The sequence below is a fragment of the Rhinopithecus roxellana genome, chromosome 5, assembly GCF_007565055.1.
Source record: "Rhinopithecus roxellana isolate Shanxi Qingling chromosome 5, ASM756505v1, whole genome shotgun sequence".
NCBI lineage: Eukaryota > Metazoa > Chordata > Mammalia > Primates > Cercopithecidae > Rhinopithecus > Rhinopithecus roxellana.
This window is the reverse complement of record NC_044553.1, coordinates 6,272,550-6,296,999: the sequence shown is the minus strand read 5'-3', so window position 1 is coordinate 6,296,999 and position 24,450 is coordinate 6,272,550. Positions and strand designations below refer to the sequence as shown.

At 43.3% G+C, this 24,450-nt stretch overlaps 1 protein-coding gene across 1 annotated transcript; it reads right to left on the bottom strand.

Moving 5' to 3' along the window:
• Positions 1 to 6,458: 6,458 nt before the first annotated feature.
• Positions 6,459 to 10,469, bottom strand: ARF6 (ADP ribosylation factor 6). The gene is made up of 2 exons (XM_010389486.2): positions 10,331 to 10,469; positions 6,459 to 10,230 (listed from the first exon to the last, which is right to left on the bottom strand). The coding sequence occupies exon 2, from the start codon at positions 9,747 to 9,749 to the stop codon at positions 9,222 to 9,224; it is 528 nt and encodes a 175-aa protein (XP_010387788.1). The 5' UTR covers positions 9,750 to 10,230; positions 10,331 to 10,469; the 3' UTR covers positions 6,459 to 9,221.
• Positions 10,470 to 24,450: the final 13,981 nt, after the last annotated feature.

Sequence of the window (24,450 nt, the reverse complement as noted above, 5' to 3'; positions counted from 1 at the left end):
CTCACACCTGTAGTCTCAGCACTTTGGGAGGCCGAGGCCACTGGGTCATCCAAGGTCAGGAGTTCGAGACCAGCCTGGCCAACATGGTGAAACCCCGTCTCTACTAAAAATAAAAAAATTAGCTGGGCATGGTGGTGGGCGCCTGTAGTCCCAGCTACATGGGAGGTTGAGGCAGGAGAATCACTTGAACCCAGGAGGCAGAGGTTGCAGTGAGCTGAGATCATGCCATTGCACTCCAGCCTGGGTGACAGAGTGAGACTCTGTCTCAAAAAAAGAAAAAGAATTCGGATCAAAATTGTTACCTCTTTCTTCCTCCACAAGTAACACATTTCACCAATTTATTTCATTATCTCACTTCTTTCTCATTTTCTCTACATTATACTTGGCCCTCATTTTCTCAGCTGAATTATCATCAAAGTCTCCTGAAAGGACTTCTTTCTTCCAACTTCTATCCATAATCTTGATACATGATTCTATACAAAGCTACTAGATACACCTAAACACTCTCTCTCCTGTTTTATATATATATATATATCCATAGATATATATATATATATATACACATAGAGAGATATATATAAATTTACATATGTAAAAATTCAGTGGCTCCCATTACACACAAAACAATATCCAAACTACTTGGTAGAGTTCTTGAGGGTTTCTAAATATATTTTTAAATTTCCATTTTCTTTTTTTTTTTTTTTTTTTTTTTTTTTTTTTTTTTTGAGGCGGAGTCTCGCTCTGTCGCCCGGACTGGAGTGCAATGGCCAGATCTCAGCTCACTGCAAGCTCCGCCTCCCGGGTTTACGCCATTCTCCTGCCTCAGCCTCCCGAGTAGCTGGGACTACAGGCGCCCGCCACCTCGCCCGGCTAGTTTTTGTATTTTTAGTAGAGACGGGGTTTCACCGTGTTAGCCAGGATGGTCTCGATCTCCTGACCTCGTGATCCGCCCGTCTCGGCCTCCCAAAGTGCTGGGATTACAGGCTTGAGCCACCGCGCCCGGCCAGTTTCCATTTTCAATCTTACCTCCTTTCCTACCATTCAGAGTCAGATATAGGATTGTAGGTAAAATACAGGATGGCCAGCTAAATTTCAATATAAGCTTTAGTATATAATTTTTTTATATATAGTATATGTAATTTAATACATAATTTTAGTATATTGCTTGGGATACACTTGTACTAAAAAATAGTTTATCTAATTGAAATTTAACTGGGAGGCTCACTTCAGCAGCACATATACTAAAATTGGAGCAATACAGAGATTACACGGCCCTGTGCAAGGATGACACAAATTCATGAAGCATTCCATATAAAACTTTTCTTAAATCAAAAGAAATCTATATATAAGTATACAAATAATCAGCTCAGTGAAAATTTTAACTTTTCCTATTTCTCACAATGATGTGTAAAATTCACTATCAAGGAATCAAATTTGATTTTTACAGAAGAAAAAAAAAAAGTCCCTTAAGCACCTAATACTGTGTTCTCCACTGTACAGAAGAGTGAAATTATACAGGGACTCACAACTTATTGAAGATAAAATAAGAAAATTATGGGAAATTTACTTAAAGCCAGGTATTTATAAGAAAACACACACCAACAAAATACTAAGAACATGAGTAAGCACTGGTTCACCTTAGTCACATTCATAGTACAGCAGAGACTATCTGAATCCAAATTCAGGCTCTGCTACTTATTAACATATACCTCTGTATGCCTCAGTTTTTTCAACTATAAAATGAGAGCCCTATCTCCCAAGGTGGCTGTGAGGATTTAGAGAATTAATACCCATTCAATGCTTAGAGCAATGCCTGACACATGGCAAACGTTCAGTAAATGCTAACTCTTACTATTCTTAGAATATTTCTGAGTTTGGTTTCCTTAGGCCTAACTCCAACCTAGGACTTATTCATAAAACTAACTTTTAAAGGCCAGGCGCGGTGGCTCAAGCCTGTAATCCCAGCACTTTGGGAGGCTGAGGCGGGCGGATCACGAGGTCAGGAGATCGAGACCATCCTGGCTAACACGGTGAAACCCTGTCTCTACTAAAAAAATACAAAAAACTCCGGAGTAGTCCCAGCTACTCCGGAGGCTGAGGCAGGAGAATGGCGTAAACCCGGGAGGCGGAGCTTGCAGTGAGCTGAGATCTGGCCACTGCACTCCAGCCTGGGTGGCAGAGCAAGACTCCGTCTCAAAAAAAAAAAAAAAAAAAAAAAACTAACTTTTAAAAATAAACAGATGGGCCGGGCGCGGTGGCTCACACCTGTAATCCCAGCACTTTGACAGGCCAAAGTGGGTGGATCACCTGAGGTCAGGAGTTCGAGGCTGGCCTGGCCAACATGGCGAAACTCCATCTCCATTAAAAATACAAAACAAAACAAAACAAAAAAAAATTAACCAGGCGTGGTGGTGCACCTGTGGTCCCAGCTGCTTGGGAGGCTGAAGCAGGAGAATCTCTTGAATCCGGAAGGTGGAGGTTGCAGTGAGCTGAGATTGCGCCACTGCACTCCAGCCTGGGTGACCAAGCGAGACTCCTCAAATAAATAAATAAATAAATACACACATGGGCAGGGCACAGTGGCTCACACCTATAATCCCAGCATTTAGGGAGGCCGAGTTGAGTGGATTGCCTGAGCTCAGGAGTTCGAGAACAGCCAACATGGTAAAACCCCATCTCTACTAAAAATACAAAATTAGCCGGGCGTGGTGGCACATGCCTCTAATCCCAGCTACTTGGTAGGCTGAGGCAGGAGAATCACTTGAACTGGAGAGGGGAGGTTGCAGTGAGCTGAGATTCAGCCACTGCACTCCAGCCTGGGCGACAAGAGTGAGACTCCATCTCAAAAATAAATAAATAAAATAAAAAATAAAGACATGCAGAGAAAGCACTTTGGTTTGCCTTATTATAACAAACTTCAAAGATCCAAATTTCTGCTTCTACCACAATGTTTTTTTTTCCCCTCTCATGCTATAACCTTCTCCGGCTATTCAGCTGTAATGGAAAACAACTTTTATAATCACAAATAACTAGTTTCACATAGGTCTTCCCATGAACTACAAATGTTTTCATTTTTTTTTTAAAGCTCATTTGTAAATGTCCTCAAAAAAATTTACTTCCATAATTTCTGCTAGATTACTTTGTAGTAATCTAACACAGTTACAGGTTTTACAACTTTGTAATAGTTTAAATAGTTTAAAATACAGATTTCTCATCCCACTGGTAATTATTTAGTATTATTTGGTATTAATATATAACTCTCTAGGCAAGAAATAATCCATGTGTGAAGCAAATTTTCCTAGTTTATATTGGTTAGAGGAATAATACTGGAAGAAACCAAATTATCATGCACCATAAGTTTCCAAGTCAATAAAACACTTCCCCTTACAAACTTTCTCCATAAAAATAATAGACTCATGACTTAATTACAGTAATAGTGGATAAAAAAGCCACAGTTAAACGATGTTATCTGAACCTAAACCAACTAATCTAGGTTATCCGGAAGAAAGGACACTTAACAAAGAATCACTTTTAACTTAAATCCAAAGACCAGTAAAACTACCACAAAAATAAAAGAAATACTTAAAATGAAGTGACTCACAGTTTTAAAGAACTATGTTAAAATCAAAACTGAGAAACTACTGATTTCAGGCATTTAAATTCATTTAGAAAAAAAATAATCCAGGCTAGACTACTCAATAACAAGTCTTAGGTCACTAAATGTATAAAATATGGAAATTCTATGTCACTGTGCCCTAATTTTTTTTTTTTTTTGAGACGGAGTCTTGCTCCGTCGCCCAGGCTGGAGTGGCAGTGGTGGGATCTCGGCTCACTGCAAGTTCCATCTCCCGGGTTCACGCCATTCTCCTGCTTCAGCCTCCCGAGTAGCTGGGACTACAGGCACACAACACCTCGCCTGGCTAATCTTTTGTATTTTTTGTAGAGACGGGGTTTCACCGTGTTAGCCAGGATGGTCTCGATCTCCTGACCTCGTGATCCGCCCGCCTCGGCCTCCAAAAGTGCTGGGATTACAGGCGTGAGCCACCGTGCCCGGCCTCTGTGTCCTAAAATTTTTATTAGATTCATTTAACAACGGTCTTTCACATTCAATTGTTCGATTTCCTATATATTTTTATAATGTTTTAAAAATTGGCTTTACATTTGAGGTGAAATGTTTTTCCTAAGAGCCAGATCGTAAATATTTTAGGCTTTTCAGGCCATTACTGTCTGTCACATATTCATGGTTTTTTCTTACCAACTTTACAAATCCTTTAAAAATGTAAAAACTATTCTAGCACAGTCCCTATAAAAAACAGGCTGCACCCAGATTTGCCCTTGGTCATAGTTTTCCCACCTCTGCTTTACACTATACTATTATCTTTCTGTGACTATGTCAATTATACCAATATTGACATTTCCTTCAAGTATTTGCTCAAACATCACCTCAATGAGATCTTCTCCGAACACACCTACCTGTTTCCTGATATGTGTACATACATTACATATTGTATAATATATAGCATATAACCTAACAGATTTTTACTTATCATCTGATCTTTGTTCTCTATCCCCAATCCTCCATTTAAGTTCCATGAATGCAGATTTTTTGTGTTTTTCTTCACTGTCAATCTCCTGCACCTAAACAGTGCCAGGCATTATTAGTAGGGTCTCAATAAAAAAATCTACCCTCACACTTATAAAACAAATACTATGGACAAAATATGTATTCCACAACAAATGAAAGATATTCGCTGGGCGTGGTGGCTCACGCCTGTAATCCCAGCACTTTGGGAGGCCAAGGTGGGCAGATCACGAGGTCAGGAGATCGAGACCATCCTGGCTAACACGGTGAAACCCCCTCTCTACTAAAAATACAAAAAAAAAAAAAAAAATTAGCCAGGCGTGGTGGCCGGCGCCTGTAGTACCAGCTACTCGGGAGGCTGGGGCGGGAGAATGGCGTGAACCTGGGAGGCGGAGATAGCAGTGAGCCAAGATCCCGCCACTGCACTCCAGCCTGGGCGAAAGAGCGAGATTCCGTCTCAAAAAAAAAAAAAAAAGGTATTCAAGGACAAAACACTTTCATTTGAAAATTTTTTCAAGTAGTCATAAAACGTTTCAAAAGGGTAAAAGTTTAAAAATTTTATTTTCCCACAAAATGAGGTTAGCTCCTAGTCTAATTCTCTTGAAATTTACCATTACTTATGTTTAATTGCAAATTTGTTTTAATTCCTAAATCCCTCTCCTTTAGTGGAACTAAAACAGGGCAAACTACCTCAAACTCTCCAGACTTATTCTGCCTTCTTTGATCTCACCTGTGTGTTCCCTGCCTGTTCAACTCACTCATCTAGTCTGGCAACTTTGGTTTGGCAAAGCAAGAAGTTGTTTTGCCTCTTCTATGGCTCCATCTCCCAACATTCCATTTTTGTAAACTCTAATACTGTAACCTTTACTAATCCTTACCATTTGATTAAAGCAAAAGGCTAGATACTATTGAATATTATACTCCAAATATATTATGTTCAATGACTAATCACTTAAAAATTTATTATAATTGCTGTATGTGGTTTTACAAACACAGTTTTTACCTATAAGGAAAGATACAAGACTTACCTTACTTGTAATCCTGATACATATTTGGCAAGGTATTGAGAAAATAACTTTTGGAATTTTATAAGCTCCATCACCATTCAGATTATGGCTACTGTATTTCTAAGCTTTTATTAAAGCATAAAAACTCATTAATGGGGAAAATATTTTCTACTGCTAGCACTGACAAATTGATACTTTGTCACAGTATCTTAACCACAATACTAAATACATTAATAAATATTAACATGGGAATTAAATCATACTAGAGATCACATGAAGACATTCTAAAATCAAACTATAAAAATTGCTGATATAGGAGGAAAGGCTTACAAGAATGTCTTTCAAACTTTTATCCAACAAGTTATTCATCGTTTTCTTTCTTCCGACCTTATCCTGTATACTACTTTACATTTACTTTAAATGAATACAATTTTGCCATTTCTATAGGACAAACAATTTGACCTCTAAAAGACACTTTAAAATCCAGAAGTCTATAAATAATTAAGACCTGAATTTAAGACTTAAGGCCAATTCTTTAGACACAATTCTGTACTTCTAAAAATGCTAAGGTTGTAATTTGGAAAAAACAGCAGAATAAAGACTGCTATGGGACCTCAAATTTTAAAAATTGTTTCACTGTTGTGTCCTAAATTATCAATCAGATTAAGGTGGTGGAACTAAAACAGGGCAAACTACCTCAAACAGCCAGCATTTATTTACAAGAACCAAACTGATCTTTTTTGTTCTTACAAAAGTCAGGTAACTTTCAAATTAAGTCACCTTTTACCATAAACCCTGGAGAATAACATGGCCCAACACACCACACGTCCCACTTATCTAGTTCAAGCGAGTAACGTAACGTGAGAAACTGCACTGTGTAATTCCTTTATTTTCTGCATATTAGTGCTTTACCAACACTACAACCATAAACACAATTCCAAGTACTGTACTTTTTAGTTTGGGGAGATCACAGTCTACAGACTCATTTACTTATATTAAACAAGATTAACCTCATTCAAAACTTACTGCAGTTTATAAATTCACATAAATACAGAAACTGATGCAATTAAACAACTTCAGGATCTTACTTTTTCAATTCTTAGATTATAATTTTTTCTGCAGGCTATAATTACCCGCTCCAGTCACCAATGGTTATTGTTCAATTTAACTACATCAATTATAAACCTTTTATATTCTTAAAGAAAATTTTAAGTGAAAATTACAATTTCTTACCAAAAGGTTTAGGGTTTTCCAAATTTCAAATATTTGCTTCCCCCTCCCCCCTTTCCAGTCAAACATTTCAAATAAACTAAAAATAACCACATCTCACCTGCAACATTCAATAATAGCAATCACTTGATGTATAAAAATTTAACTATGCCCCCAGTTATTTTAAGACACAAAAAAATGGCTGCCTACCAATCTGTCTTCACAAGTTAGAAATACTACATTTAAGATTTAACATGAGGGTTTCAAGTTTCCTCCAGTTTAGGCATTTATACCTTTGTGCTTGTTTTGTTTCAGGATGTTACTATAGCATTGATATTGGATAACCCATATTTATATACCTTAAAATGCAATCATTGAAAACACTAAGAATTACATTTATGGTGGAGCTTTGGGAATTTTAGAAAGCAACCAGTATTCTTAGATGTGTTTATCAGCCTCATTTCTAGAGCTATTTCTACTGAAGTGAAACTGAGAACTTCGTACTTTAGTTGCATCTTGAAATCAAAAATCCCTCTGCACCAACAGGAGCCTACATGAGAATACCCTTTTGCATCTGCTTTAAGTAAAACGTCTGTCAAGAGTTTCACTTTGAATAGTTCATTCTTTTATAGTCTTACACTTCTCATACATCTTTGGTAAAAGCTCCATTACACAATATGGCCAAAGCGTGAAGGACCAATACTGTCCAACTATACCATGATATCCCGCTCAATTTTAGTTTTCAGACACCCTCATAAACAAAACCCACTCCACCTTTTCCTGTATACTGCATTTGCAGTCTACATTTCTGAAATTCCCTATTTAATTCCTTGAGGATCACTAAAATTAATCCTTAAGGTTATATAGGAACCAGATGCTGCTTTACAATTCTGCATCAAGCATTAACATTTGGTTCAAAATATTATCATAGTGGTCGCAATCCAGTTACTGGTCCTAACCAGCTAACCAAGTAATCTTGTTAGGATCTGGATATCACCAGCGAGCACACTGCTTACACATGAAGAAAAATAAGTTTACATTCATTGTCATCTGTAGGTTCTTTCTCTTCATCCTACGTCCCCTTTAATAGTCATCCCTCAAGTCTACACATCATTCATTCATCACGCTTCCTTCCTTAAAGGAGACAGAGTACTATTGAACCAACAGGATATCTTCATTATTTGCATGAGTTAATCCTACAAACAAAATTAAATACCTTTTTTATAAAACATCTTTTCCAGTGTTCTAATTGATGGAGATGTGGATCACTCATCTATAAAAAATGACTTATAGCTTCAGCTTTATCAGTTGCTATAATGTGAAAACAGGAATGTGTATTTTTTTCAACTAGGTAAAAGGTGCATATAATTTGAATTGCTAAATGCTTTATTAATGAACAAAGTAAACCTTTTAGTAATTTTTAAATTACTGGTCTCAGGCATTTGAAACAAGGTCAAAGTATACATTCCAGTTTTGCCCAAAAGTCACTTAAAATATCTACAAATGTTTAATCTGTGTGTGGTATACACCATTATTGTTCCAATTTCTGGAGTCTATTTTTAAAGTTTAAACAAGAGGGAAAATAGCAAAGTGACTAACTTTGCAGTGGAAAAAAAAAAGTGTCCTTCATGGGTTACACTTTCATATTTTTATGCAGCGTTAAGTTAGCTACCTTGTGGGGAACTTGGGTTTTATTCCTACTCATGCATGATGTATGTTTCAGAACTTATTTGCTGACATTTCAGATAACCTCTTACATTACCTGTTTAACATACTGAGGTGCAACTGGAACATATTACAATGATATTACTCATTACTTGCCACTGTGGGCTGTTTACTATACTGGTCTTAGATATAAAAGGTCACATTTGAAATTACTAAGTTAGAACTCATAAGGAAGGGGGGAAAGGCCTTAAGTATAAAAGACAAACGGCAGTTTGATTAAGCAATAATTTTCAGTTTACTAGATGAAACAGACTTGCAACATAGTCTGCATGAATGCAAAATAAGCCATCTACAGCAAGTGATAAGGAAACTGGGCAAAAAAGGAAAAAAGCATACATAGGAAAATGATTCTCTCGAAATAAAAAAATCAAACTATTATTACAAAGGACTTTACCAAGAACTGCTGTATTTCCCCCATCCCATCTGCTGGAAGTCAACAAGAGCATCTAGCAACTTTGTGTTCATGTCAAATGTCAGATCAGAGCATCCTAATGCAAAGCCAAAAAAAAAAAAAAAAAGGAAAAAGGGAAACAAAAGAGAAAACCCCCAAGCCCCCTCCCCCCAAACTGTAGAACAGTAACTCCAGAGTTCAAATTCAAAAGAAGAGAAAGTGGCAATTGAAAGAGGTGATGGTGGCGATAATCCTATGAATGGGTTTTTGATTTCTCTCCTTCCAGGGGATGGGTGGAGAATGCTCATTAAGATTTGTAGTTAGAGGTTAACCATGTGAGCCCCTCATAGAGTCCGTCCCCTGAGGTGGCACAGGAGGGCTGCACATACCAGTTCCTGTCCCGAATCCGGGTCAGGCCCAGTTTCTCCTGGATCTCGTGGGGTTTCATGGCATCGGGCAGGTCCTGCTTGTTGGCGAAGATGAGGATTATGGCGTCCCTCATCTCCCGGTCATTGATAATGCGGTGCAGCTCCTGGCGAGCCTCATCGATGCGGTCGCGGTCGGCGCAGTCCACTACGAAGATCAGACCTTGGGTCCCAGTGTAGTAATGCCGCCAGAGCGGCCGGATCTTGTCCTGGCCGCCCACATCCCATACGTTGAACTTGACATTTTTGTAAGTCACCGTCTCCACGTTGAAACCCACAGTGGGAATGGTGGTCACCGACTGGCCCAGCTTCAACTTGTACAGGATTGTTGTCTTGCCGGCCGCGTCCAGGCCCAACATGAGGATCCGCATTTCCTTGTTCCCGAAGATTTTGGATAGCACCTTCCCCATCGCGTCGGAGGAGCCGGGGCCGGGGGCATTCAGGTGTCCCGGGTCCCGTCAGCCAACAACGCCGCCGCCGCCGCGAAACCGAAACGAAGCCTCCCGGCCGCGAAGGCGCCTTTGCGGCCTGCGTGGGAGGTGCCTCCTAAGGGCAGAGGCCCAGGACCGCCGCTCACTCGGGCATCACCGACCGCACAACTTGATTCCTCCACTCGTCGCTGCCACCCGGACCCTGAGTCTGCGCCGGGAGCCGCCGCCCTGCTGAGGCGCGGCCCGGCCCGGAACTGCCCTTCCCCCCGCAGGCGCCGCGCGAGCGCCGCCGCGGTTCCCGCTCCTCCGCCTTCCTCTCACCCCGAGGGAGAATGCGGCCCTCCGGCCCGCCCGCCGGCCTGCGAGCACTGGGCTCACCACCGACCCAGGACACCCGAGAGGCAGCACGGCTCCGGGGCCCCGTCAGGTCATGGATCCTCGCGGGAACTCGGTACGCTGCCTGCAGAGAAACAGAGAGGGAGAGGGGAGTTACCGCCAGAGTTCCAGAGAGGAGTGAAGACAGAGGTGGCCCGCCTTTCCAGCTCGGTGCAGGGGGTTACCTCCAGCCGCCGCCCCGAGCGCGGGCTCCCTCCGGCCTCCAACTCCTCCTCCCAGTTCTGCCGCCGCCGCTGCCGGAAAAGGCGCCGAGGAAACCGCCTCACTTCCCCTCCCAACCACGCAGGCGCAGCAGAGGCCGACCGTTCGGACAAGAGCGACCTCTGTAAGGAGAACGGCCCGCGCGCCTAGCGTCATGGGCGCCACGCGCCGGAGGGGCGGGGCTACGGCGTCTCGGAGGGCTCGCAGGTGCGGCTGGCCCAGAGACCTGCAACCTCGGACTCTGACCGGCGCCCACCTGTGGCTCTTCTAGCGTCTCCTTCCCTGTTTTTCTCTTCCGTGCTCTGCCCTCCCCTGCCCACCCGAACCAGGGGACAGATCTACTGGAGGGCTCCACAGGGTGGGGCCCACGGGCAGCCCACTCTCTCCACGAACAGAGCTGCCTCCAGGCCTGTTCCCAGACCTCGGTGCCCGCCAGATGCTCTGCGAGTTCCCTCCGCCCGCCCCAGCTTTCGCGCACCCTCCGCGCACCCTCAACTTCCCAGGGAAGCTCTGTTCGCCTTTTTTTTTTTTTTTTTTTTTTCCTTTTTCTCATCCCCTTCTTGGCTTTCTTTATCCCTTGAATTTTGTGTGTTTCCTGAAAGACACGTGGGAGGCCAGTGTCTCGTGTGGAATCTGCCAGTCAGTGCAGCGCTTTCGGGGAGTTGAGTTTACTCTGCAGCTCTTTTGAATGTTTGAGCCCTGTCTGCCTATAGGTCTCGTCAAGACCAGCCCATGTTTCTTAAAAACTGCAGTATTTATCAAGAGTTCCTGTGCCTTGCCGCGTTTTCACCTTTTTAGAATGCGACATCTGTTCATCTTTAAATATCACTTTATTTTATATGGTTAGTAGTAGCTTCTCACCCACCTACCCATTCTTTTTTTTCTTTTTTTTTTTTTTGAGACAGTCTCGCTCTGTCGCCCAGTCAGGAGTGCAGTGGCGCGATCTCGGCTCACTGCAAGCTCCGCCTCCCGGGTTCAGGCCATTCTGCCTCAGCCTCCTGAGTAGCCCTCCTGGGTAACTGGGACTACAGGCACCCGCCACCACGCCTGGCTAATTTTTTGTATTTTTAGTAGAGACGGGGTTTCACCGTGTTAGCCAGGATGGTCCCGATGTCCTGACTTCTTCATCCGCTCGTCTCTGCCTCCCAAAGTGCTGGGATTACGGGCGTGAGCCACCGCGCCCGGCCTCCCATTCTTAAATTTAAGAAGCCTAGACGGTAAAATATAGGATTTAGAATATAGAACGACCGCTTGTATGGCCTGGATCTGGCACTTAACCTTACTAAGTTTATCTCATGTGTAAACTGACCTTGCTAACTCCCCCACGTGAGGCTTAAATAATACAACGTGGAAGACTTTAGGGCACATTTTTGGTTTTTTGGTTTTTTGGTTTTTGTTTGTTTCTTGAGACAGAGTCTCACTCTGTCGCCCAGGCTGCAGTCCAGTGGCACAATCTCGGCTCACTGCAGCCTTCTCATCCCGGGTTCAAGCAGTTCTCCTGCGTTAGCCTCCGGAGCAGCTGGAATTACGGGCGCCCACCACCAGGCCCGGCTAATTTTTGTATTTGTAGCAGAGACAGGATTTCACCGTGTTGGCCAGGCTGGTGTCGAAGTCTTGACCTCAGGTGATCCCACCTCGGCCTCCGAAAGTGCTGGAATTACAGGCGTGAGCCATTGCGCCCTGCCAAGGACACATTTTTATATCAAATGGTTAATGATAAAATTAGACTTAGAGTAAAGTAACGTGCAACCTTCAAATATCAAGAGGAGAAAAACAGGAAATGGGTATCTTTGTTTAAAAAGGAAGATGCTATAAACAGCATATGGTAACATACTATTTTTATTTCACAAATTAAGAAAATTAATGGTAGATATGGTATATGATAACCTTACAAACGTCATTTCATCCGGAAATAAACTTATTAAATATTAATATTCTAACATTTCATTTACTTTCCATGTACCTTAAGATGAAGCACTGTCATAAAACTGAAAAGCTTAGGAGTCTTAAGATTGGGGTTCAGCTGTCACCCCCAACCCCACCTCTCTTTTTATTTTTGGGACAGGGTCTCGCTCTGTCACCAAGGCTGCAGTGCAGTGGTGCAATGTCAGCCCACTGCAGCTTCAGCCTCCTAGGCTCAAGAGATTCTCCCACCTCAGCCTCCCGAGTATCTGGGACTAAAGGCGTGCACCACCACACCTGACTAATTTCTCTATTTTTTGTAGAAACAGGTTTTGCCACTTTGGCCAGGCTAGTCTCAAACTTCTGACTCTTAAGTGATCTGCCCACCTCGGTCTCCCAAAGTGCTAGGATTACAGGCATGAGCCACCGCACCAAGCCCTTTTTTAATTTTTATTTTTATCCAGGCACCTGGGTTATGTTTTTGTGTTTTGGATTTTTGTTTTTTTGTTTTTGTTTTGTTTTTGAGACGGAGTCTTGATGTATTGCCCAGGTTGGAGTGCAGTGGCTCAGTCTCGGTCTCAGCTCACTGCAACCTCCACCTCCCAGTTCAAGCAATTCTCCTGCCTCAGCCTCCCAAGTAGCTGGGACTACAGACATACGTCACCACGCCTGGCCAATTTTTGTATTTTTAATGGAGACGGGGTTTCACCGTATTGGCCAGGCTGGTCTCAAACTCTTAACCTCAAGCCTCAAGTGATCCGCAGGCCTCGGCCTCCCACAGCACTGGGATTAGAAGTGTGAGCCACCAGGCCTGGCCTGGGTTATGTTTTAAATTTTAAACAGATGAATGCTCCAACAGCTAAGTATAGAAAAACCTCTACTTTTTGACTCAAAGCCTGTAAATGAAGAGATTTCTGGAATTTACATGCAAACCAGCCTTCCCTAGAGAATGCCATTTCATAATTTTTAATCTCTTCAACAACCACATATGTTTATGATATTCCTGACTAAAATAGTATAAATAAAATGCCATAATTTTTATTCATTTATTTATCATTATTTTTTGTAGACACAGGACCTCACTATAACCCAGGCTGGTCTCAAACTGCTAGACTCAAGCAATCCTGCTTCAGTCTCTGAAACTGCTGGAATTACAGGCCTAAGCCACTGCACCCAGCCAATACTATATCTCATAAGAAATATGCTTACTTGTAAAAAATGGCTTAGACCTTGTTTTTTTGTTGTTGTTGTTTGTCTTTCAGATGGAGTCTCGCTTGATCGCCCAGGCTGGAGTTGAGTGGCATAATCTCAACCCACCGCAACCTCCGTCTCCTGGGTTCAAGTGATTCTCCTGCCTCAGCCTCCTGAGCTGCTGGGACTATGGGCATGTGCTACCACGCCCAGCTAATTTTTGTATTTTTAGTAGAGACGGGGTTTCACCATACTGGCCGTGCTGGTCTCGAACTCCTGACCTCGTGATCCACCCACCTTGGCCTCCCAAAGTGCTGGGATCACAGGCATGAGCCACTGCGCCCGGCCCTGTGCTTTTAAATTGAAATTAATGTATTCTGTAACAATAGTACCACACACTGTTTACCCTAATTTCTGAATTCTTATAGCTCTTAAAAATCACTCATTCCATAAGACCCTGTCATGTATTTCTTTTTATCTCATCAAGTACCAAGGATGACTCTGACCACATGACAAAGGTGGTCTGACCATGTCCTTGTTTGATGATGACTTTATCCCATTTATCATTTCAAACCTTTAGGCAGAGTTACCCAGAATTGAACAGTATTTTAAAGAAGGAATAAATCCTGGGAAATCTATTAGCAGTAGCTATAAAGTATAAACAAAAAGTTTTAAGAAAGTGTATCTTTAGAAAAATTGCTAATCCTGCCAGGAATAGTGATTCATGTCTGTAATCCCAGCTATGCAGGAGGCTGAGGCAGGAGTATCCCTTGAGGCCAATAGTTCAAGGTCAGCCTGGGCAACATAGTGAGACCCAATCTCTACCAAAAAGAAATTTTTAATTAGGTCTCAAAAATAAATACAAAAATATAAATAAATAAATAAATAAAAACAGAGCCGGGTGTGGTGGCTCACACCTGTAATCCCAACACTTTGGGAGGCTGAGGCGGGCAGATCACGAGGTCAGGAGATTGAGACCATCCTGGCTAACATGGTGAAACCCCGTCTCTACTAAAAAATACAAAAAACTAGCCAGGCGAGGTGGCGGGCACCTGTAGTCCCAGCTACTCTGGAGGCTGAGGCAGGAGAATGGCGTGAACCCGGAAGGTGGAGTTTGCAGTGAGCCAAGATCGCGCCACTGCACCCCAGCCTGGGCAACAGAGCCAGACTCCGTCTCAAAAAATAAAAATAAAAATAAAAATAAAAAAAAACAGAGAGGCTAAGTCATTCTGACTTCTTAATTGACTGAGTACTCCAAACCTTGTAATTAGTAAAAGTGCATGTAGTGTTTACAGTAACAGTGGTTGGGCCCTGTGCTGTCAGTTACTTAGTTGTAATGTTAATTTTATTTATTTATTTTTGAGACAGGGTCTCACTCTGTCACCTAGGCTGGAGCGCAGTGGCACAATCACGGCTTACTGCAGCCTCAACCTCCAGGGCCCAAGGGATCCTCCCACCTCAGCCTCCCAAGTAGCTGGGACTACAGGTGTGAGGCATTATGCCCGGTTAATTTTTTGTATGTGTGTGGTGACAGTGTCTCCCTTTGTCACCCAGGCTGGTCTCAAACTGCTAGCCTCATTCGATCCTTCCATCTTTACCTTCCAGAATGCTGGGATTACAAGTGTGAGCCACTGTGCTCAGCCAGTTGTGATTTTATTATACAATAACATAGTATATAGCGATGCCTTGGTATAAATGTTATGATATTCAGGAAGAAACTTAAGGGACACCAAAGATCTGAGGGCTAAAATCCTTATCTTCTCTTCATAATGATTCCAGCTTAAAATGTTCTAATCTATAGGTTTTGTCATTGGTTTCTGTTTTTGCTTGTTTTCCCCTATAGATACATGAAGGAAAAGGCATATAAGCAAAACACTGACTAATTGGTGAATGGATCACAATGGTACTAAACACATTAACTAATCTAAGCCATCACGCAATATTAGCAGTCTACATTACTTTTTGCTTCTAGCACAGTGTTTTGTACTGTATCTGCCTTACTTCCTAACTTGCTGTTTAGAGGTTCCGCCTCTCAAGGGAATCCTTCAGATAGCTAGCTTGATGGCAAAAGCAAGGTGGAAGAACTTTCCATGTTACAGAACCCAAAGAAAAGAATCTTCCAAATCTGAAGAAAAAGTTGGTAAGCTAGCAAATTTACAGCTGTTTGTATATTAGAAACTAAATAAATAAAATAACTTTAGGCCAGTCTCGGTGGCTCATGCCTGTAATCCTAGCACTTGGGGAGGCTGAGCCTGGCAGATCACTTGAGATCCAGGAGATCGTAGACCAGGCTGGCCAACATGGTAAAACCCTGTCTCTACTAAAAATACAAAAATTAGCTGGGCGTGGTGGCGGGTGCCTGTAATCTCAGCTGCTCGGGAAGTTGAGGCAAGACAATTGCTTGAACCCAGGAGGTGGAGGTTGCAGTGAGCCATGATCATGCCATTGCACTCCAGCCTGGACAGCAGAGCAAGACTCCATCTGAAAAAATAATAAGAGGCCGGGTGTGGTGGCTCACTCCTCTCATCCCAGCACTTTGGGAGGCCAAGGTAGGTGGATCACCTGAGATTGGGAGTTAGACCATCCTGACCAACACAGAGGAACCCCATCTCTACTAAAAATGCAAAATTAGCTGGGTGTGGTGGCACATGCCTGTAATCCCAGCTACTCGGGAGGCTGAGGCAGGAGAATCAATGGAACCCAGGAGGCGGAGGTTGCAGTGAGCCAAGATCGTGCCACTGCACTCCACCCTGGGCAACAAGAGTGCAACTCCGTCTGAAAAATAATAATAACTTTAGATGCTACATAGTGCTGTTTCAAAGAGAGAGAATAAATGAATTAATAAAAAATGAATGGGCCGGGCGCAGTGGCTCAAGCCTGTAACCCCAGCACTTTGGGAGGCCGAGACGGGCGGATCACGAGGTCAGGAGATCGAGACCATCCTGGCTAACACGGTGAAACCCCGTCTCTACTAAAAACTACAAAAAAAAACTAGCCAGGCGAGGTGGCGGGCGCCTGTAGTCCCAGCTACTCGGAAGGCTGAGGCAGGAGAATGGCGTGAACCCGGGAGGCGGAGCTTGCCGTGAGCTGAGATCCGGCCACTGCACTCCAGCCTGGGCGACAGAGCGAGACTCCGTCTCAAAAAAAAAAAAAAAAAAAAAAAAAATGAATGAGGAAGAGAAAGAAACAAGAAGAAAGGAAGAAAAGGAAGGAAGGAAAAGAAGAGAGTTGTATTGAAAAGTAGAGCTTAGAGCTTGGCAGTGTTGTAAACGGTATCTTAATCCAAAACCCAGATTTAGGTTGGAAAGGTAAAATTCCTTAGAAAAATATAACCAGGTAGGTTCATGTGAAATTTCCTGCTCCATATCCTCTTTTTAAATTTTACTTTATAAACACACATAGTATATATACCAAGAACAAACAATGGAGCAGCTTCTATGCTGTTCAGAACCTTTGAACCATCAGCATTTAATTGTCTGTAGTAGCTCCTACTTTAAGATACAGTTTTGAGCACAATGACCAAGATTTATGAGTGTGGAAATGGTTGTAAAATTCTAGGTAAATGTTACAGCAGTTTTACAAGGACTAAGCCGGACACAATTTATGAGTTTGTTTCCATTTCAAGTAAGAAAGATTTATCTTCCAGTAGAGTTAGAAAGAGACTCTGTCTCAAAAATAAAATTGATTATATGTCCACAAATAATAGTCAAATAGCATAACCTGCTGAGTTAAAGACTGGCTTCAGGCCAGGTGTGGTGGCTCACACTTGTAATCCCAGCACTTTGGGAGGCTGTGGCAGGTGGATCATCTGAGGTCAGGAGTTCCAGACCACCCTGGCCAACATGGTGAAACCCCATCTCTCCTAAAAATACAAAAATTAGCTGGGTGTGGTGGTGCATGCCTGTAATCCCAGCTACACAGGAGGTTGAGGCAGGAGAATTGCTTGAACCCAGGAGGCGGAGTTTGCAGTCAGCTGAAATCACGCCGTTGCACCTCAGTCCAGCCTGGGTGACAGAGTGAGACTCCATCTCGAAAAGAAAAAAAACAAGACTGGCTTCAGAGGTAACATTACAGTTTCTTAAACGTGGGTCATTGGGGCTATGCCCCTCTCTGGTGAATTAGGGCAAGAGTTCCTCTGCTGTCACACTATGGGATAAAGGTCAGCTACCCTGTGTGCTGACATTCCAAATTAACTGAATTAATGCCAGAAAAGGAAAGTTCTAGAGCCTTTGAAGCAGTTTCATTTCCAAATGTAAAAATGGGTCTTTCTGCTGCTTATTACATATTTTTAGCATTACAGGAAAAACAAATCATGAATTCAGTGTACTTACATAGTTATGTTAGAAGGTTGACCTGGAACATCGTAACAATTTTGATGTGGATAAATCTTCAACAGTGTATCAAAGATTCTAGGAGTAGAGGGAGTTATTCAATGTGTTTAACACTCTTAGGATGTCTTTAGAAACTGCGGCCCCCATCCACAGGAATACAGGAGTAGACTCCTAGCAGTCCTGGATTTTCTGTTGGATTCCTCAGCATGTACATCTCTGGCCATACCAACTGGACCACAGGTAGACTCATTATCCTAATTGGCTAATTGGTTTTTTTTTTTTTTTTAGACAGGGTCTTACTCTGTTGCCCAGGCTGGAGTGCAATGGCACAATCTCAGCTCGCTGCGGCCTACACCTCCTGGGTTCGAGCGATTCTCATGCCTCAACCTCCCAAGTAGCTGGGATTACAGGCACATGCCACCACGCCTGGCTAATTTTTGTAATTTTAGTAGAGATGGGGTTTCACCATGTTGGCCAGGATGGTCTCGAACTCCTGGCCTCCAATGATCCACTTGCATTGGCCTCCCAAAGTGCTGGGATTACAGGTGTGAACCACCATGCCCAGCCTGGATTTTTATTCCTAAGAATTTAGAATCAGATCTGAAGAAATACTGTACCAGTCCTTCTTTTCCTAATGGATGCATCTTACTAACTAGAGACTGTGTCACAGCCATATTCCTGTTTTGAGGACTGGGAGGCAGACAGAGGTTAGTTTTCAGGGAGAAAGAAAGAAGCAGATGTGTGGAGAAAGCAGAGATGAAGCAGAGACTATTCCTGACGCTCCAAGCCCTTACTAGGGTCTGTCTGCATACCAATCACTGAGTTTCATGAAACACCCCAGTTTTGGGGGGTTTTTTGTTTTGTTTTGTTTTGTTTTTTGAGACACTCTCACTTTGTGGCCCAATTGGAGTGCAGTGCAGCGATCTCGGCTCCACTGCAACCTCCACCTCCCGTGTTACAAGCAATTCTTGTGGTTCAAGTGATTCTCATGCCTCAGCCTCCCGAGTAGGTGGGACTACAGACGCGTGTCAACACGCCCGGGTAATTTTTGTGTTTTCAGTAGAGATGGGTTTTTGTCATGTTGGCCAGGTTAGTCTCGAATTCCTGCCCTCAAGTGATCCATCCACCTCTGCCTCCCAAAGTACTGGGATTACGGGCATGGGCCACTGAGCCGGCCACATTACTTTTCTTTTTGCTAAAGCAAGCTCTAATTGGCTTCTGTTACATATAACCAAAGGCAATCATTTTACAAAACATGTCAAGAAAAAGTAATGTGCAAGCAAAATAAAATTTTAAAGTAAATGCATCAAACATAGATGTTAATGCTTCAAGAGAATTATATGTATATGACCACCATTAGAATTAAAGGGGTAGGGTGGGCTCTTGATAAATCTAATTCAGTTTATAAAGAGCACTGAAGTCCTGGATTGTTTGTTTGTTTGTTTTTGAGACAGTGTCTGGCTCTGTCAACCCAGCTGTAGTGCAGTGGCACAATCAGCTCACTGTAGCCTCTGCCTCCCAGGCTCAAAGGCTCAAGAGATCCTCCCACCTCAGCCGCCCAAGTAGCTTGGACTACAGAAGTGAGCTGCCACATCTGGCTAATCTTTGTGTTTTTTGCAGAGACGGGGTTTCACCATGTTGCCTAGTCTGGTCTGGAACTCCTGAGCTCAAGCAATCCACCCACCTTGGCCTCCCAAATTGCTAGGATTACAGGGGGATTACAGGTGTGAGCCACCACGCCCAGCCTGACTTGGCCTTTTGAACTATACTTGAATTGCTTTATAGAGCTCTTAGAATAACTTAATGTATTCCTCATACTATAACAATAGTTGTCTTAATGTGGGAATAGAAAAAAAAAATCACAGTCACTGGAGTTTGTCAGCCAGTATCATTCGCCCTAAACAAAAGGTAAGCATAAAATTAATACAATAGAATTCACTTCCAGGGAGATAGAGTAGGCATACTTTTTCCAATTCTTTTTCTAAGTACAACTAAAAACCCGAGGCATTACAAAGAAAAGAAGCATAAGAAGACTATGCCAGCTGGAGAGAAGGAGGCAGGCTGGTTAGCGACCTGGAGACCCAAGGAATGACTTAGTGGTAAGTTTCTCGCTGCTCTTTTGTCCTCATATCTTCCAAACCTGGAACTTAAGAAGCTGAAACCTTGAAATATGAAAGAAGCTCCAAGAAAAGCCTTCTCTCTTTAGCCAAATGATGAGGAAAGGGGCAGGAAGACAGACAGCCAAAGGACCAGAAGACAGCCTAGAAAGGCAGAAAACTTTTAGAAAATAACCATGTCAGCCAAACACCAAAGAAAAATCTGTGGCCCCACTTCCACCAATGGTAATAAAGGCCAGGTGGAGAGCTATCAACCTAAAGAGAAAAAACTGAGGCAATCTTAAGTAGAGCGTTTACTTGGGTCAAGTTTGAGAACTGCAAACCAGGAGTATAGATCCAAGTTGCCCTGAATATACTCCGATTAGCAGTCATTACAAGTGTGTTTCTTTTTCTTTCTTTCTTTTTTTTTTTTTTTTTTGAGACAGAGTCTCACTCTGTCACTCAGGCTGGAGTGCAGTGGCTCCATCTCGGCTCACTGCAACCTCTGCCTCCTGCCTTAGCCTCCCAAGTAGCTGAGACTACAGGCATGTGCCACCATACCCAGCTACTTTTTTTTGTATTTTTAGTTGAGATGGGGTTTCACTATGTTGGCCAGGCTGGTCTCGAACTCCTGACCTCAAGTAATCCACCTACCTTGGCCTGCCAAAGTGCTGGGATTACAGTCATAAACTACTGTGCCTGGCCACAAGTGTGTTTCTAAAGGAAATAAAAGAGGCGGTTCCTAGATTGTTTACCAAGATTTACATTAAAATAACTTAAGGTATTGGTTGGCTATACATTGTTCTTTGTATCACAAGTTCCAGGAACATGAAGACAATGGGTGAGACACCTAATTAGGAACAAAATGCTAGTTAGGAACAATTGCCACCAGCCAAGAGTGGTGGCTCGCTTGAACTCAGGAGTTTGAGACTTGGGCAACGTGGTGAAACCCTGTCTCTACAAAATACAAAAATTAGCTGGGTGTGGTGGCGCATGCCTGTAGTCCCAGCTACTCAGGAGACTAAAGTGGGAGGATTGCTTGAGCCCAGGAAGTTGAGGCTGCAGTGAACAGAGATTGTGCCACTGCTCTCCAGCCTGAGAGAGACTCAAAAAAAAAAAAAAAAAAAAAAAAAAAAATGGCCCCCAGACATGGGTGGGGAGGTGCCTGAAGGCCCATACTCAAGTCTCTGGGCCTGATAAGTTTTACATACCTCACAGAGCTCAGACTGTTCAGAGCTGTCTTTCTTTTCTTAGAGCCTAGGCATCTGCACTTGCCAGGCTCTTAATAAGGTGCCGCAGTCTCTTGTCCCCTCACCAAGTTGAGAAGGGAACAGGGTTGTCCATCCCCACCAGATGATAATGAGCCCCACCCAAATTCTTGGTGTCAATGGAAACCACTTGGGGAACCTGGATGTCTACCTTCCTTTGGCAGTAGGAGGCATTGAACCCCACCCTGCTGGGGTGGATCAGAGGAGGCCTACTGGAAAGTCTGGATTTTCACTATAAGGAGTCCAGTTCCCTCTCCCACCACTACTTCCTTCTGATATTGTGATATATTAATGAGAGATCTATATTTGATTTTTAGTCCCAGTTTCTTGCACAAAACTTTTTTTTTTTTTTTTTTTGAGACAGAATCTTGCTCTGTTGCCAGGCAGGAGTGCAGTGGCATAATCTCGGCTCACTGCAACCTCTGCCTCCTGGGTTCAAGCGATTCCACTGCCTCAGCCTCCCAACTAGCTGGGACTACAGGCATGCACCGCCACGCCCAGCTAATTTTTTGTATTTTAGTAGAGATGGGGTTTCACCATGTTGGCCAGGATGGTCTTGATCTCCTGACCTTGTGATCTGCCTGCCTCAGCCTCCCAAAGTGCTGGGATTAAAGGCGTGAGCCACCGCGCCAGGCCACAAAACTTCTGAGACCCTTGAAATTTCCTGACTGATAGATGTGAGGGGAACATCTTTTGTTACTCATCACGTTAACTAAAAATGAAATCCTAAGCCCGGCAACTGACTGAATGAACCACCTCTTGGCCAAGAGGACCCTAAAGAAAGCGTAAAAACTGAGTTCCTGGCTATAATAAGATAGGAGGTCATACATGCCTCTTTGTACCCCCTCCCTGTTGCAGTTTAGACACAACTGACCAGCATTAATGTTAAAATAGAGATCATAAGATTGACAGAACAGGTTGGGCACGGAGGCTCACGTCTGTAATCCCAACACTTTGAGAGCCAGAGGCAAAGGATTGCTTGAGCTCAGGAGTTAGTTAGAGATCAGCCCGTGTAACCGCCCAATGGATTCACCTTGCCCACTGTTTAGACAGAGCCAATTTATCAAGACAGGGGAATGGCAATAGAGAAAGAGTTATTCATGCAGAGCCAGCTGTGCTGGAGACCAGAGTTTTATTGTTATTCAAATCAGTCTCCCAGAGCATTCAGGGATCAGAGTAGGATTTTTGTTGTTTTTCTTTTTCTTTCTTTCTGTTTTTTTTTGAGAGGTAGTCTCACTCTGTTGCCCCGGCTGGAGTGCAGTGGTGCGATCTCACTGCAACCTCCTCCTCCCAGCAAGGGAGGCAAGCGATTCTTCTGCTTCAGCCTCTCGAGTAACTGGGATTACAGGTGCGCCATCAGGCCGGACTAATTTTTGTATTTTTAGTAGAGATGGGGTTTTGCCATGTTGGTCAGGCTGGTCTCAAACTCCTGACCTCAAGTGATCCGCCCAACTCTGCCTCCCAAAGTGCTGGGATTACAGGCGTGAGCCACCGCACTGAGCCCAGGATCAGAGTTTTTAAGGACAATTTGGTGGGTGAGGGGTAGCCAGTGAGTCACGAGTGCTGATTGGTCAGGTAGGAGATGAAATGAAGGGAGTTGAAGCTTTCCTCTTGCACTGAGTCAGTTCCTGGGTGGGGGCAACAAGATCACATGAGCCAGTTTATCAGTCTGGGTGGTGCCAGTTGATCCATCAAGTTCAGAGTCTGCAAAATATCTCAAGCACTGCTCTGCGTCTTTACAATGGTGATGTTAGCCCCAGGAGCAATTTGGGAAGGGTCAGAATCTTGTCGCCTCCAGCTGCATGACTCCTAAACCATAATTTCTAATATTTTGGCTAGTTCATTAGTCCCACAAAGGCAGCCTAGTCTCCAGGCAAGAAGGGGGTTTGTTTTGGGAAAGGGCTGTTATCATCTTTGTTTTAAACCATAAACTAAAAACTAAGTTCCTCCCAAAGTTACTTTGGCCTACGCCCAGGAATGAACAAGGACAGATTGGAGATTAGAAGCAAGTTGGAGTTGGTTAGGTTCAGATCTCTTTCACTGTGTCAGTTCCAATTTTGCAATGGCGGTTTCACCTGAACACCGTAGGGAGACCACCCTCCCACCTTCCGCATCTACAAAAGTAAAATAAAATAAAGTTAGCTGGTTATGGTGGTGCACACCTGTGGTACCAGCTACTTGGAAGGGTGAGGATTGCTTGAGCCTGGAGTTCGAGGCTGCAGTGAGCTGTGATTGTGCCCTGGCACTCCAGCTTGGGTGACAGAGCAAGACGCTGTCTCAAAAAGACTGACAGAAGGGCGCAGTAGCTCACGGCTGTAATCCCAACAGTTTGGGACGCCGAGGCGGGCAGATCACCTGAGGTCAGGAGTTCAAGACCAGCCTGACCAACATGGAGAAACCCCATCTCTACTAAAAATACAAAATTAGCCGGGCGTGGTGGCACATGCCTGTAATCCCAGCTACACAGGAGGCTGAGGCAGGAGTATCACTTGAACCCGGGAGGCAGAGGTTGCGATGAGCTGAGATCGCGCCATTGCATTCCAGCCTAGGCAAAAGAAAGAAACTCCATCTCAAAAACAAAAAAGACTGATAGAATGGATTATCTTTATGGTAATAAGATACAAATTATAAACAGGACCTAAGGCCATGCCAGGCAAGCATTAAGCCATGCACTCCTACACTTAAAGAAAAACCTATGTCCTAGCCACCACAAGGTTTGTCTTTTTCTCTAGCAGCTAAATAAGCACTGGCCTTGAGATAAACAATGTTGAAGCGGTTGCAGTTTAGAACTGCAGATGCTGACCAACTGACTCTTTGTTCCATAAGCCATAACTACAGCTCTGATTGGACAAGAGACTGATTTCAGTAACTTTCTCCTGATAAGAAGACCACTGACCAAGGACTGGGTCTGGCCAGTTCAACGGAGACTGCGCACTTAAAAGTCCTTTTGTGTCCTGAAAAGACCTTTGATGAATAGGGCCTAACCGTAATACATTTAAATGTTAAGTCTCCACCCCAAGGTGAACATAGTTCATATGTAACATCCATGTTTATTCAACATGCATGCACTAGGACCACCTTCATGAATATTCATAGCTCCTCCTCTAGCCTGTTAAATATGTATGTTTAGCCAACTACTTCAGTATAAAGCTCCTACCCCAGCCCCACCTCCTTTGAAATGCCTGTTTCCAGGTCTCTACTGGAGGCTGCGCTTCCCAGCCTCCAGGATAGCCACCTTGCAGGCTATAACGCTTTACAAGAAATAAAGTCTCCATTTCTAAATTTATAGATCTTG